This window comes from Aythya ferina (genome assembly GCF_964211825.1).
Source record: "Aythya ferina genome assembly, chromosome: 1".
NCBI classification, from domain to species: domain Eukaryota; kingdom Metazoa; phylum Chordata; class Aves; order Anseriformes; family Anatidae; genus Aythya; species Aythya ferina.
In genome coordinates, this window is record NC_140296.1 from 132,404,059 (window position 1) to 132,417,354 (window position 13,296).

At 36.3% G+C, this 13,296-nt stretch overlaps 1 protein-coding gene across 2 annotated transcripts in view; it reads right to left on the bottom strand.

Annotated features, from left to right (window-relative positions):
* Positions 1 to 4,237: 4,237 nt before the first annotated feature.
* Positions 4,238 to 13,296, bottom strand: part of ARFGAP3 (ARF GTPase activating protein 3) — a 33,091-nt gene continuing 24,032 nt past the window's right edge. For both annotated transcript variants that reach the window (XM_084505760.1, XM_084505761.1), the window contains exons 12-16: positions 11,660 to 11,797; positions 10,349 to 10,472; positions 9,216 to 9,306; positions 5,982 to 6,103; positions 4,238 to 5,354 (exon numbers count right to left, since the gene is read on the bottom strand). In XM_084505760.1, the coding sequence (XP_084361886.1) occupies positions 5,337 to 5,354; positions 5,982 to 6,103; positions 9,216 to 9,306; positions 10,349 to 10,472; positions 11,660 to 11,797 (493 nt within the window). In that variant the 3' untranslated portion in view covers positions 4,238 to 5,336. The remainder of the gene's footprint in view (positions 5,355 to 5,981; positions 6,104 to 9,215; positions 9,307 to 10,348; positions 10,473 to 11,659; positions 11,798 to 13,296) is intronic.

A 13,296-nucleotide genomic window follows, 5' to 3' on the forward strand; every position in this document is an offset into this window, starting at 1 on the left:
CACAACACAATTGCTCCCCACCCACTGAACAATGCCCAGCCACTCCCTAAGAAAGAGCAGCTGCCCCAGCCAACTCCCCCGTTTTATTGCTGAGCACGATGCCTGCTGGGATGTGATGGCCAATTGGGTCACCTGTGGTGGCTGTTCCCCTTGCAAGCTCCTGGTGCACCCCCAGCCTTCCCGCTGGCAGGGCAGCGTGAGGAGCTGAAAAGGCCTTGGCTCTGTGTGAGCCCTGCTCTGCAGCAGCTGAAACATCCCCGTTACCATTTTCCTCCTAAATCCAAACCATGGCACCATACCAGCTTTCAGTTTGATATCAGTTTTTCCCTGTTGCTATCAGGTATTAAAAACTCACTCCTCCTCAGTGGATGTTTGGTCTGAATTAAGACTTCATCTAGAAAATTCACCTACAGCTTTGCATTTCCTGTGTTTTCTGATGTTAGTATGCACTGGAGAGAGAAAAGGGTGGTGTTTATTTTTACACAGCAGCCACCTTCAGGTATTGAAAACAAGTACCTGCAAATGTGGAGTGGAAAATATATGCAATCCAGACAGTTATCAATAAAATACAGCCCAATTCACTTCTGCACTGTCAAACCTACAATGAATTGTGCATCTCAAACACACCCTATTAATGATTCTGGATCTCCCAGCATTACTCACATTTGTAATTGTATCAGTCATGAGTTATTACAGCACCAAGTAATTTTGAGATAAACAGGAAACAGGATACATGATGAGCACATTTTGTATTACCAGAAAGCAATGTAGAAATTCATACCCATATAACAAGAAAATGGAAAAGGAGAGCAGGTGCCTTTTCAATGGCTGGCCACTCTACATTAAAAATTCAGCTCTAAATCAGTTTCTCAAATGAATTACTACGCAGAATTGAAAGTGTAATCTTGAGCCCAAGAACTGTGAGCTTCATGGGCTGCCTATTGACAGAACCCATTGCTCAGTCAGAGCATCTGGATAACAAATCAAATCTTTCTTTAAAAAAACACAAGCAACTTCAATTTCCTTCCCCTTTCTTAATATTCAGTAATAGTTCCTATTTCTTTTCCTGCTGTGGTCACATGTTTTATCATGCAGCTGGTCTTTACAGATAGTGAAAAAGGAGCTTCTAGCAACATTACTGTGTCTGCATCTTCCCTTTCTATGTGCAAATCTTTGAGTGGAGGTGAAGTAACAGAACAACTACATGTTTATCAATATAATTTCATTCTGGTATATATAGCATTTCTGATCAAGCTGTTCCATGAGCAGGCCTCAAAGCACTGTATACCATGTTATTCTCCCTAAGGAGATCATTTCAGCTATAGAAACCAAGAGAATACCCTATCAACATAAATACAGATATAAATGCTGTTGTATTGACTGACCCCTAAGTTGATGAACCAGTTAAGAACATGACTTACAAACTTCAGACAGCAGAATCCTTTATTCTCATACTATAGGATCCTGCAGTGTAGGATCTCCACATTCCCATCACCGTATCTCCCTCCTGCTTACGCACTCCACACTGTCTGCACATTATGGACACTCCTGTTGTATGCCTTCTTAAACCAGCCTGTCAACAACAATTTTCTCCACCCTTCATCAAGGAATACCATACCAATCTCCCAGCTAAGAGAAAACATCCTTGCTGTAAACATACGGAGTTTCAGTACAAATGCTGGGGAGTAGATACCTGTACTGCTAAAAATAAGAGTAGCCCACTTGCAGATACTTTAGATGTCCTTGTGTACGTGATTAATGATACAGCACTACAAAGACCTGCACCTTTTGGTGTTGCAGATTGCAAATAGGCAAGGTAAGACTTCTCAAACAGCCACAGATACAAGTCGGTAACTGATTTGAACTTGTTAGCTAAGGTACAGAAACAGCTACTTTCAAGATCTCATAAGAGCTCTTAGAGACAACCAAAGAGAACTGGAAGGTAAGACTAGCCACACAAAATTCAAAGCTACAAATCTAAAGAAGTGCTGTGGAGCTTGAGTATGGAGCAGCAAGCAAAATTGAAGGTGGAGAGAATTTCCAAGTACTGTTCCTTTCCTTCTTTTCTCTCTAAAAACCATGGGGCTACTGAAGACTCTTAAAAGTTTCACAGAGTGGATGCAGAACTATTCTTGCATGGTTTGAAAACAGGACACAAACAACACAAGGCTTCCTCAGGGCTATACTTCTCTTTTTTCACATCTTGGTACAACAACAGTGCTTACTATGTAAAGGGAATATCTCTCAGAAATCAAAGTCTAAAATGAACCATGAGATCATATGGCTTCGTGTGGGAATTGCTTACATTGCTAGGTTCCTTTTGAAGGTTTTTAAAAAAGAGACTTTATGAGTGAATTAAAAATGGAAGCATCAAAGTTGGAAGTAATGTACTCTGACCATTGTAGCTGACCTTGTAAGAAGGTAAAGGCAGTGATGCTGTTTGTCTTTGAAGCCGTGATCAGGTCTGTAGGACACTGGTTTGGCCATAACTGATCAAAGAGAGTCCAGTCTCACATGCATGAGTTACATATGCAAAACAAGCTATTTTGTGTAGAAGTCCTCAAAAATGGAATCAGGCACATAACCTTTTTTTATATGGTCTACAGCTTCAGCCTTGATTCACAATGACAGGTAGACTGACTCAAGAGCAGGACAAGAGCAATGTGAAAGTGTATGCATCTAAAGTAATATTTACAAACTCCTATGCTATGGAGTCATTCAGGCAACTCTTATACTACAAAATCTTTCTAAAACAAAAAGCTGAAATCAGCATGCAAGTGGCTCTGGTATTGCCACTCCCAAAGGAGCAAATTGATGCTAAGCAGACCAGAATGACAAAATTGAGTACTTCTCGTTTTGCAAAGAGAAGCAAGAAAAACAGATGGTAACAAGATTCCCCTTCACTGTTTACTCATGGAAGCATCTCTGTACATGTCTGCATCAAACAGTACAGGTCTTTCTTTGCACTGAGTTATTGCTGGCTCTGGTGTTCTAACTACCTTTAAACATTGTTCTAAGCCGTGCAGTTTAATATACAGAAATAAACTCTCTGAAATGTCAAGTATTAAATAATCCTCTTTCCCCTCCCCTTATATGCAGAGAGATATATTCTTTCAGAAGAAGAGGGAAGTTTAATGATTCAGACTCGCTGCTGCCATCATTCAGTTCCAGCTTTGAAAAGCAAGAAGTGCAATGGTGTTAAGAGAGGATTAAGGGAAGAGCAACTGAAACAAAATGCAGCTGAGTACCAATGCCAACTTCCACTTGCGGGAAAACCAGACCCGATATATAGTTTCATCATCTGTTCTAAAATCTGTGACACTTGTAGCGGCATCATCCCCTACCTCCAATCACAGGCTGACAAGAGGTTGGAGTCTGGGGCTGCAGTCCCGCAGAAAGGAGTCTGGGGGTTCTGGTCAATAGTAACTTGTGCCCTGGCAGCCAGGAGGGCCAGCTGTGTCCTAGGGTGCAACAGGCATGGCATTGCTAGTCAGTCAAGGGAAGTGACTGTCCTGCTCTGTTCTCCGCTGGAGAGGCCTTACCTTGAGTACTATGTGCAGTCTGGGACACCACAATGTAAGAAGGACACAAACTGTTAGAGTGTCTGAAGGAGGGCTACAAAGATAGAGAAGGGTCTAGAGGGGAAGACATGTGAGAAGCATCTGAGGACGCTTTGTTTGTTCAACCCAGAGAAAACTGAGGGGGAAGCCTCATGGTGGCCTGCAGCTCCCTCACGACAGGGGAGGGTCAGGCTGGGTGTTAGGAAAAGGTTCTGCACCCAGAGGCACTGGGACAGGCTCTCCAGGGCAGCAGTCACAGCACCGAGCCTGCCGGAGTTCAAGAAGCATTTGGACAACACTCTCAGACACAGGGTCTGGTTTTGGGTGGTCCTGTGTGGAGCCAGGAGATTGACTCCATGACCCTTGCTGGTCTCTTCCAACTCAGGATATATTATGATTCTATGAAAAGACACAAGAGAAAGTTACCAGAAGTGAGAGTTAGTTATAAGAAGCGCAAAAAAAGAAATACAGCTATACTATGTGAACTGTATTTCCACATAGTATTTCAATACAGTAGCTTGCTTTTCTATCCCACTCTTAGTGCTTTGATTTCTAAACCACGATAGCAATTTAATAAGAAAGCTAGTTTCACTAATTGAAATTAAAGGCTAATTTTACCAGATCATTGTACAGACAGAATACAGATGGCAGTATTTAGAAAGCTGGAGACTGGCATCTGCACATATAAATTTAATTAAAAAATCGGTTTATATCAATTGTTTTTATTAGATATCATCAGTTTACAAATTTGAATTAAGAAATAAAGTTACAGAACAGAATTAGCTTGACCTCATTCTTGGTTGTGAGGATTTTTCTTTAAGGTCTAATTATTTTATACAAGATGTCATCAACAAAAATTCTAGACTGTCTAAAACACAGCCCCACTAGATTTTCTCATTCAATACTTCATAATTTATCAAAAAACTAAGATTGTTCTAAACATTTTAACAAGTATTTTACTAACTACTTTATATTAGGCCCTTTATATTTTTTATTTTTTTTTTCAATTCGTACACAATACAGATTATTTTTTAAAGCACTTAAGGATTCTATATTGCAATTTTTTAAAAACTTTCACAACTAGGAATAAATAGATTGTTCCCATGACAAGATGAAATCTATTATTCAATATATCAGATATCTTTTCTCCTTTATACTTCACATTAAACATAACATTTTTTAGTAGTAATATTGTTTTAAAACACTAAGTCCCCATCATTTTAATGCACATCAATTTACGACTGCAAGAGCTTTTTCCTCCTGAAAAGCATAGGTTTAATTTAATTCTATGTTTTGCTACAGTCCACTAAACACCATCTCAGCATATGCTTAATCTAAATTTTCTCCGCATTTCATAAGACAGTCAGAAGACAAGTTATGTCTGGCAACTAAGGATGCAACTGCACAGAGGTTTCTATTACAAAGTCTCATTTTCAAAGCACACGTTCATCCTTCTTTCTCTTCCCTGCCTCACAGCCAAAAACAGTAATAAAAGACAGATCCCAACATCATTAAGGTCACTAAGAGAAATACAAGACTGTAACAGGGAGAAAAAAAAAAAGCATATTCAATGTAACAAGTTTCTACAAGATTTCTGCTCTGTAAAGATGAAATAACAGTAAAAAGAGGCCGAGACAGAAAGCTCCACAACAAATATGCTGGAACAATTGAAAATATCAACAGTCTTAAGGCAACCTTCATTCAAATCAGCAGTGTGATTACTTGTGTATCCAAAATGAAATTCTTCTTTAGTGTACTTAATTGATATACAAGATGTTATGAGCCATATCGATCCTAGAAAAGCAAAAACAAACAAAAAACAGGCATGAATATTGTTTCCATTGAAAGAAATCAGTTTATATTTGTACAATAAATAGTAGCTTAATTATTGAAGTCTTTACAAAAACAGACCATTGCTTCAAAAAACTGGAGCTTAAAGCTCAACTTTTAATAGGGATAATCAGCCTCGCTTTCAAATATACAAGAGCTCCCACTTCCCTCATATGGGAAATGTAAACTGGAGGCAAGCTTTACACTATTTAGAACAGGATGTATTAATTGTGTGCACAAATATGGATTTAAGGTATTACTGTCAAATCAGTTCAAGAACCAATACAAGAGCTAGGAACTATAACAAGAAGATGAGAGCAAGTAACTTCCCATGCTAGATTTTCTGTTTGGATTCTAAGAAAAAAAACTTGGTAAGGAAAAAACAAAAAGATATTCTAAGAAAGGTGCGCTATCAGCTCCAGATTTACTTTTAAAAAGATAAAGATCTACTGTCTATCATAACAGGTCTATAAAACTCAAAACCAAATTAATTCTTTTCCTGCCAGTGAATCATTAGGAAGATCTATGACACTAAATCCCTATAAAAATAATTTAATTGATGTATAATAAATCATATTATTTTTCACTAACCTGTATAGATGTCATGACTCCATTAGCAAGTACAGAAAGTTTTCCAGCCACTGATTTCACTCCTTGTTTAAATTGCGCTATATCAGGAGCTGAAGGCAAGACATTCGTAATATTGTAGCTTCCTAAAGGAAGAATACACATGAAGACAAAAAGAAAACTTTCTGTAAAAAGCAGTCTCTTTTTTTACCCCCATGAAGATAATCACTATAAAAACAGTAGGCCTAAATCTCACATTTCTTAAATCCATTTTGCTTTTTTTTTTTTCCTCATATTTCTACCCACCCTGTCATTTTCTACACTTCGTATTCCCAGCTGAGCAAATTATGTTCGGATAATAGATGATTTACTCTGCATTTTCAACCTGCTGCAATGACATTTGTCTTGTATCTTCAATAGCTGTTCTTATGTTGCAATTTAAACATGAACGCATTTTACTGGTAGCTAAAGTAATGAACCCTATTTGTGTGCATATGGTCATTTGCTTGCTGTACATACACACATATTTTGCATTACTACATCAAAGGCTTGGAAAATTTCATAGAATTATAGTCAAGGTCATTTACATAGCACGATTAAGACTCCAAAACAAATCTGGCAATCCACCCTTCCTTAAAACAATGTAGGTTTTTGGCCAGTGAGGTACTACTTCTACTGCTATTATAAGAAGTACAGGCCCAAAAATGACAGATGGCAAAGGTGTTTCAAAACTAACTGCATTGTAAGTATTAACATACTAACAATTACAATCAACCACTCAATAGTGAAAAGAATTACTGGCATGCCTGAATACTGCCAACTATTTGGAAATACGCTAAATGCCTGATATTGTAAAGAACACAAATGTCAGTGAAAGAGTACTGCAGAACTATCATCTTGGAAATAAATGAAGTTCCTGATAGGAAGCATACCAAAGCAGAACATGTTCAAAACAGAGACTGCAATCTGTAGCCCTAATTTAGGCATGCAGTCAACTGGTAGTCATGATCAGCCAGAACACTTCTTGTAAGTGACACAGTTATCAAACTGCACACAAGCTCATCCAACCACAGACACTGCACTCTTCTGAATTGTAACTCCTTTTGACAGCATTACTATACACTGACTGCCTTTTTTCATTTTTTTCCTTTTCTTTTTCCCTCCAAGGGAGACCTGCAGCTCCACTTCTCATTGCAATTTAAGTTAACATCAGGCTGAAACAGACATTACTGTGGCTAGAGTGATTTGAGTAAACTAAATGGATGGTTCATAGTGAAAGACGCACTGTTGTCAGTGAGCTTCCCACCCCATTCTCTAAAGCAGCTAGTAGGATGGGCACACTTGTCCATAGATTCTTTTCAAAATTATTATTCAAAGCCTCATTATTAAGGAGGTATCCCTATTTCTGAATTGTAATTTTGACTTTCTTATGATCCATTCCATTTAATAAATGCTTCAGCATTTTTGCAATTAAAGTACAAATAATAGAAATAATAATTAAAAAAAAAAAAAAAAAAACGACAGATATAAGTAAGCTGGGTAAAGCTCTACTCTTTTCTCAAACAAATGAATTTTCTCCTGTTTCTGGTTTTGTACAGTTATCTGAAAAACTTCTTGTAAATTATATAGGAAAACAACTTTTCTTGTGATTTCCTTCAAAATCAGCATCTAGAAGTTAGCTATCTGACATGCCATCTTTCATAAGCAATACATTAAAAAAAAAATAAAGGCTTTTTCTTGCAGTTTTCTCATTTTGGTAAATAGATCCTATAGCATTCCAAATAAGGGCAGACACCCTGAAACTGTTCCAATGTAAAATCTCATGAAAACAACTTCAGTTTCAAAGGACATTTTACACTGACAAGGACTCCAGAATTACAGCAGCGTATTTGTTGCCAACCACTGGTCTCCTGATTACATTCATTTTACGGAACTGATGATGGCCTTGGCATTAATTCGACACCAGACAAGCTATCAGTGCAGTAAAATTTCTCAAAGAATGGTCATCATAAAAAAATACAGGGGTTGTAACAGGAAAAACACGCAGGAAAGGCAAATTCTATAGCCTGAATAGAATGTGAACTTAAAACACAAGAACTAGTAATTCCTGGTGTATTATTTACTGGCTATCATTTCAGACAAGTAACAGCCCAGGAAATTTACTCAGAGTTTGGTCTTTGTAATATTACTTCAAATTTACTGTTGGACTATGTAACATGGTTGCCAGTCACAGTAACTTACCTTCAAACATAGGAAAATATTTTTAATTCCTTTATATATCTTCGTATTCCCCAAGCCCTAAGAGACTTTCCAGTTGGTCAGTAGTGAAAAAATGTGTGCACATATTAAGCTTTATATAAGTACCCTTATTCAGAATATGGTCAGAATTTTATCATGTGCACATAGAAAGGCTCATTCCTATATATACATATGTATGTACAGCATATATACACATATATGCTACAGAAGCCTCAAATTCCACATTCTGAGTAAGGATATTTACAGCCTGTTTTGAAATGACACAGTATAGTTGAAATTCTACTTGAGCTTAACCTGATAAAAAAATATATATCTAAAACACTAACACAATTTGCCCCATATTTAAGTTGTATTTACCTTTTCCCAGTCTATTATTAACTACTGTGTAAAAACCCCACACAGACTACACAAATTGTAACAAAAATATAATTCCATATAAAATAATGTATATGTAAAAAATAAAAAGGAAGTACTACTATCTAATATTTAGACATATAGTACTGAAAATATTATAGTTTACAAATTCAGAATGAAACGTTTCTTTTTTCCCCTACACCTTTTCTTAAAGCACAGGTATGACACCATGCTGCAAATATGCTTTCAACTAGATTAAGAAAATTGCTGCAATTTCTGCTTTGTTTCCTCTTCTCCTTGCCTTTTTTTTTTTTTGAACGGTGTTTTGTTTTTTTAAATAAATTGACTAAAATCCAGCTTAAATAACTAGTAACAGGAGTTATTTCTCTACTAGCCAATATTTTTATCTAACATTTCAATAAAGATCCTCTTAGATTCAATAAAATTATTGCAGCTATTTTCACACAAATGTACATACACTTATGTTCCTTATGGTAACTTATTAAGACTACCTGATAGTGAATTTAGGTATTATCTTACATAAATGTAATGTTACAGAAACAGATAACTTTTGATACTGTGACTAGAGGCAGAGTACTGGAGTGTATCCCACAGCACGCCAGAGTCTCTCTGTTAAATACGTACCAGCTGGTTGTTTTTTCTGATCTTCAAACAAGTCAGCTGAACTTATAGAGGAACTTCCAGAAAGTCTTTCTAGGCGTGCCCTAGCTTCATACTAGAAAAGAATTGAGAAGAAAAAAGTATTGTAACGATATGTTTCAATCTTTTGAGTTTATGTCAGATAATTAACAATGAGATTACAGATTCAGTTTTAAAATACACAAATCCATCTGAAGTTGACCATTCTGAAAGCTGTTACGATTAGTTTTCACATAACTTATGCAGCATGAGCTTGTCCTCTCAACTCATTTTTGAATGCATCAAATGATGTGGCATTTACCATTGCAACACCAAGAGGCCCATTCACTATTAGCTCCCCTAAAACCAGCTGTTGATGACTATGCAGAGAATAATGCACAATTCAACCATTAAAAACAACAACAAAAAATGTGAAATAGTGGCTAGGTAGGGTTAGGGAAAACCACACCATTTTAGCATCATGTTAACTTTTCTAATCACATGATGCCTTTACATAAACTTTTTGCAAGTTCTTAGTAATTATATTTTTTTTTACATCACTGTTTATATTGTGAGTTTTTTCATTGAAAATAGATTTTTTTAAGCGATCCCTTGCCTTCAAAATTCTAAATAATATTTATGCTTTTTTTTTTATTTCCAGGCTGATCCAATTACATGCCATTTGCTGAACGATTTGCTTAATTTGTCTTACAGTAGTAATAATGTTTCCACTTAAATACATAGGGGACAGCTACTTCTATCAATAGTTTGTTTGCATCAGTTTAGTTATTTAGAATGGAAGAAGTAACCCTTTGTCCAAAATCAGACTGTTTCTTTTTAAAAAAAAAAAAAAAAAAAAAAAAAAGATTACTCAATCATAACCTACCATCTCTATCAGAGAAGAATGATGTTGGAGGTAAGGTTCTACCAGCAGCCCTAACTCCTTGAAAGGACATACTGAACTATCAGTTATTGCAGACTGGTACATTTCCATCAAACAAATATGCAGATAAAATTCTTAAAATCTGTAAAAATAGTAAGTTTGTAGCATTTATTGGCTACTACTTTACACAATACCATGCTCTAAAGCCAAAGAATATTTTCCCATTCACAAATATTTATAATTGCTTTCTACTTACATCAGCATGATCTTGTCTTCCGAAATACATGTCTGATGAAATTGCTTTTACATTGCCAAATTTTTTTTGTGCCTCATCTGTGCTTAAAGATGGCTCATATTCAGGCTTACGACAAGATGCAGGCCTAAGAACAAAATAACCCACATTACCAGTGTAACATTTATATCACAACAATGCAAAAAAATCAAGAATTTTTTCTACTATCATCTTCGTTTTGTGAAGCCTTTGGGATTTTTTTTTTTGAAGTTGAAATTAGATCAGTATGAAGATAAGACAAAGAAATTCAGATAATTTATCCTATATGGAGGAAATAAAATTTCAGTGACAGTTTTACAAGACAATAAACATACAGTACTTAAAATTTGTTAATCCTGTATCTTTATTTTTAGAGTTCATTTAAAAAGCAAGCCAAAATTATATCAACTAGAGTAGAATATTCCTACAAAGCTTCAAAAAAAACACCCCAAAGCAGAATTCGTATTGAAACCTAACAGTACAAATGTTCAGCATCCTCTGAAGTATCATTTCCTTCTATCTAAACAAACATGCATGTTCAATAATTTATTTATTTTTTAACAAACATGCTCAAATAAGGAAGTAATAGCACTATGGACATCAACACCAATTTTGTGCTGCATGTATTACTGGTCAAATCTTTAGAAAACAGTAGAGGATGTTTGTAGTAAAAATTTGTACTGAAGCATACAGGTAAATGAAGAATACCCTTTTAAATAAGAACAGAGGCAAATAAGACAGGGAAGTATGCAAAACCCCATATTCTTACATTCTTCCAGCTCATTACAAAGATAAAAACACCGTTGTCACTAGAAGAAACACACTCGTCTTTTATCATCACAAGTAGACCTGCTGTTTGCATGCATACCCAATATCCTAATCCTGAGAGCCGAGTACCCTACAGTTTCATTCATTTGGTAACTGGATTCTACTTAGTTCATCAGACAACAAACAAAGCAAGTAAAGAAAGCAAATTCTCAAAGCAGTACAAATATGGAGAGAACCTCAAATATCTTTTATCTACTATTTCTTTTGCTGAAAAAAATTTTGGAAATTGCCTCCAGCAGATACACTGCACAGCAATAAGCAAAACAGTGTTTATATGTAAGAAACTGAACAGGAAAGTCAGCTTACAAAAAAAAAAATCAGCTAGGAAGTAAGTTTCTTGCCTGCTGATCAAAGCTATGACCAAATTCTCACTCTAGTCTGAAAAAAAAATCCCACTACTCTGACCAGGATTCAAATTCTATTAACGTCCTTGGACTTTCTATACAGAAATCATCTATCTTGGCATACCTGTCTGAAAATCCTGTACTTTTTGAAGTTAGCATTACATCAACTTCTCCACTATTATTTTCTTTCTTCCAAAAAGAATCTGAATTGTCATCCCATTTAGAGAAAGTGCTGCTTTTCAAATCTGAAGAATCACAGTACCTAAAATAAAAGAAGAAAAAAAAATATTGAAATAGCAGGAACTCTTATCTATATTTAACCAACTGGAAAGTTCAACCTTTCTTCAGGCTGGATATGGTTATGAATATGCAGCAGACTGCCCAAAAGTCTTATCCCATCAAAGAAAGCACGGCAAAGTTCTCATTACTTTGAAATATTACAACTTCTTTAGTGTCAGGCAAAGCACTGGGAAAAACATTGTCAGGACAGCTGCTTGATTTAAGAGCAACCCTGAGAAAACTTCATGATAGACCCTGTGAACAAGGTTTTCACATTGTGACAACAAGGTATCAGCTATGAAAAAAGCCAACACAATTTTCATTTGCCATCTCCTGTCACTGTACATGTAAAGACAGAGATCTGGAATGAACTTCTGCAAAAAGAATCTCTCCTCTTCTTTCCCAACAGACAAAGGGGAGTATATTTAGTGCTTTGAGCAAAGGAGACTCACTGCAATGCAATCTTCATTTCACAATCTTACCACCCCACAGAGTGGATGTTACCTGCAGTAGGTTCTTGAAGGGATTTTTTTCCGCTAAGAGAGGCTTTTTACGCTCTCCACCTTTTGGATACAGGTGGAAAATCTGAAGGAAGAGTCACAGATATAAGCTGATACTAAGTCATTACACCAATTAAATCTTCTCCTGCTCCTGTGAGCTTAGGTTGTTTTCACTGCAACACGACGTGTAAAATAAACAAAAGGAAGGGAGAAACTCCCAGACTAAAGTGGTACAGCATCAAAAAGTAGTTCTGTCTTCTAAAGTGCTTATCTCAGCTGACAATCTCTCTTATAACAGCTTAGAAATATGGCAAGGTGCTATATGCTTTCTTACAACCAGGGTCATTTTCTTTTGCCTGACTGCTCAGCTTGTCCTATGTTCCTTTGGTAGCATAATGTAGAAGCATAGTATAAAAACCTGTGAGGAAGCCATTACGTAGCAAGGCTGTTATTCTTGCCTACCAACAAGCAACAGCAATTTTCAGGAGTTCCGTATGGATGCAGGATTACAAGCAAGTGGTGAGGTGGGGTAGGATGTGAAGCAATCTAATCTCACAATTACCATCAAAACCACAGGATGGAGAGAGGGCTACAAGACCTGATTTGAATAAAATGGCTTATGCTCTCCATCTTTCCTTTTCAGATTTTCCTAAATTTACAGAAGACTTCTTCAGTATTCGTGGAGGGGAAAAAAAAAAAAAGGCAGCATGTAATAAAACATAAAATGTTACATTGTTATGTTAATAAACTTTTTTTAAAACATAGTACACACACAAAAAAAGGAAACACACTCAAGTTACATCAAGGGAGGTTTAGATTGGACAATAGGAAGGATTTCTTCACAGGAAGAGTGATCAAGCATTGGAATGGGCTACCCAGGGAAGTGGCAAAATCACCATCCCTGTGGACATGGCAGTAAGAGACATCGTTCAGTGATGGGACTTGTCAGTTGAATCCGATGGTTGCACTTGATGATCTTGAA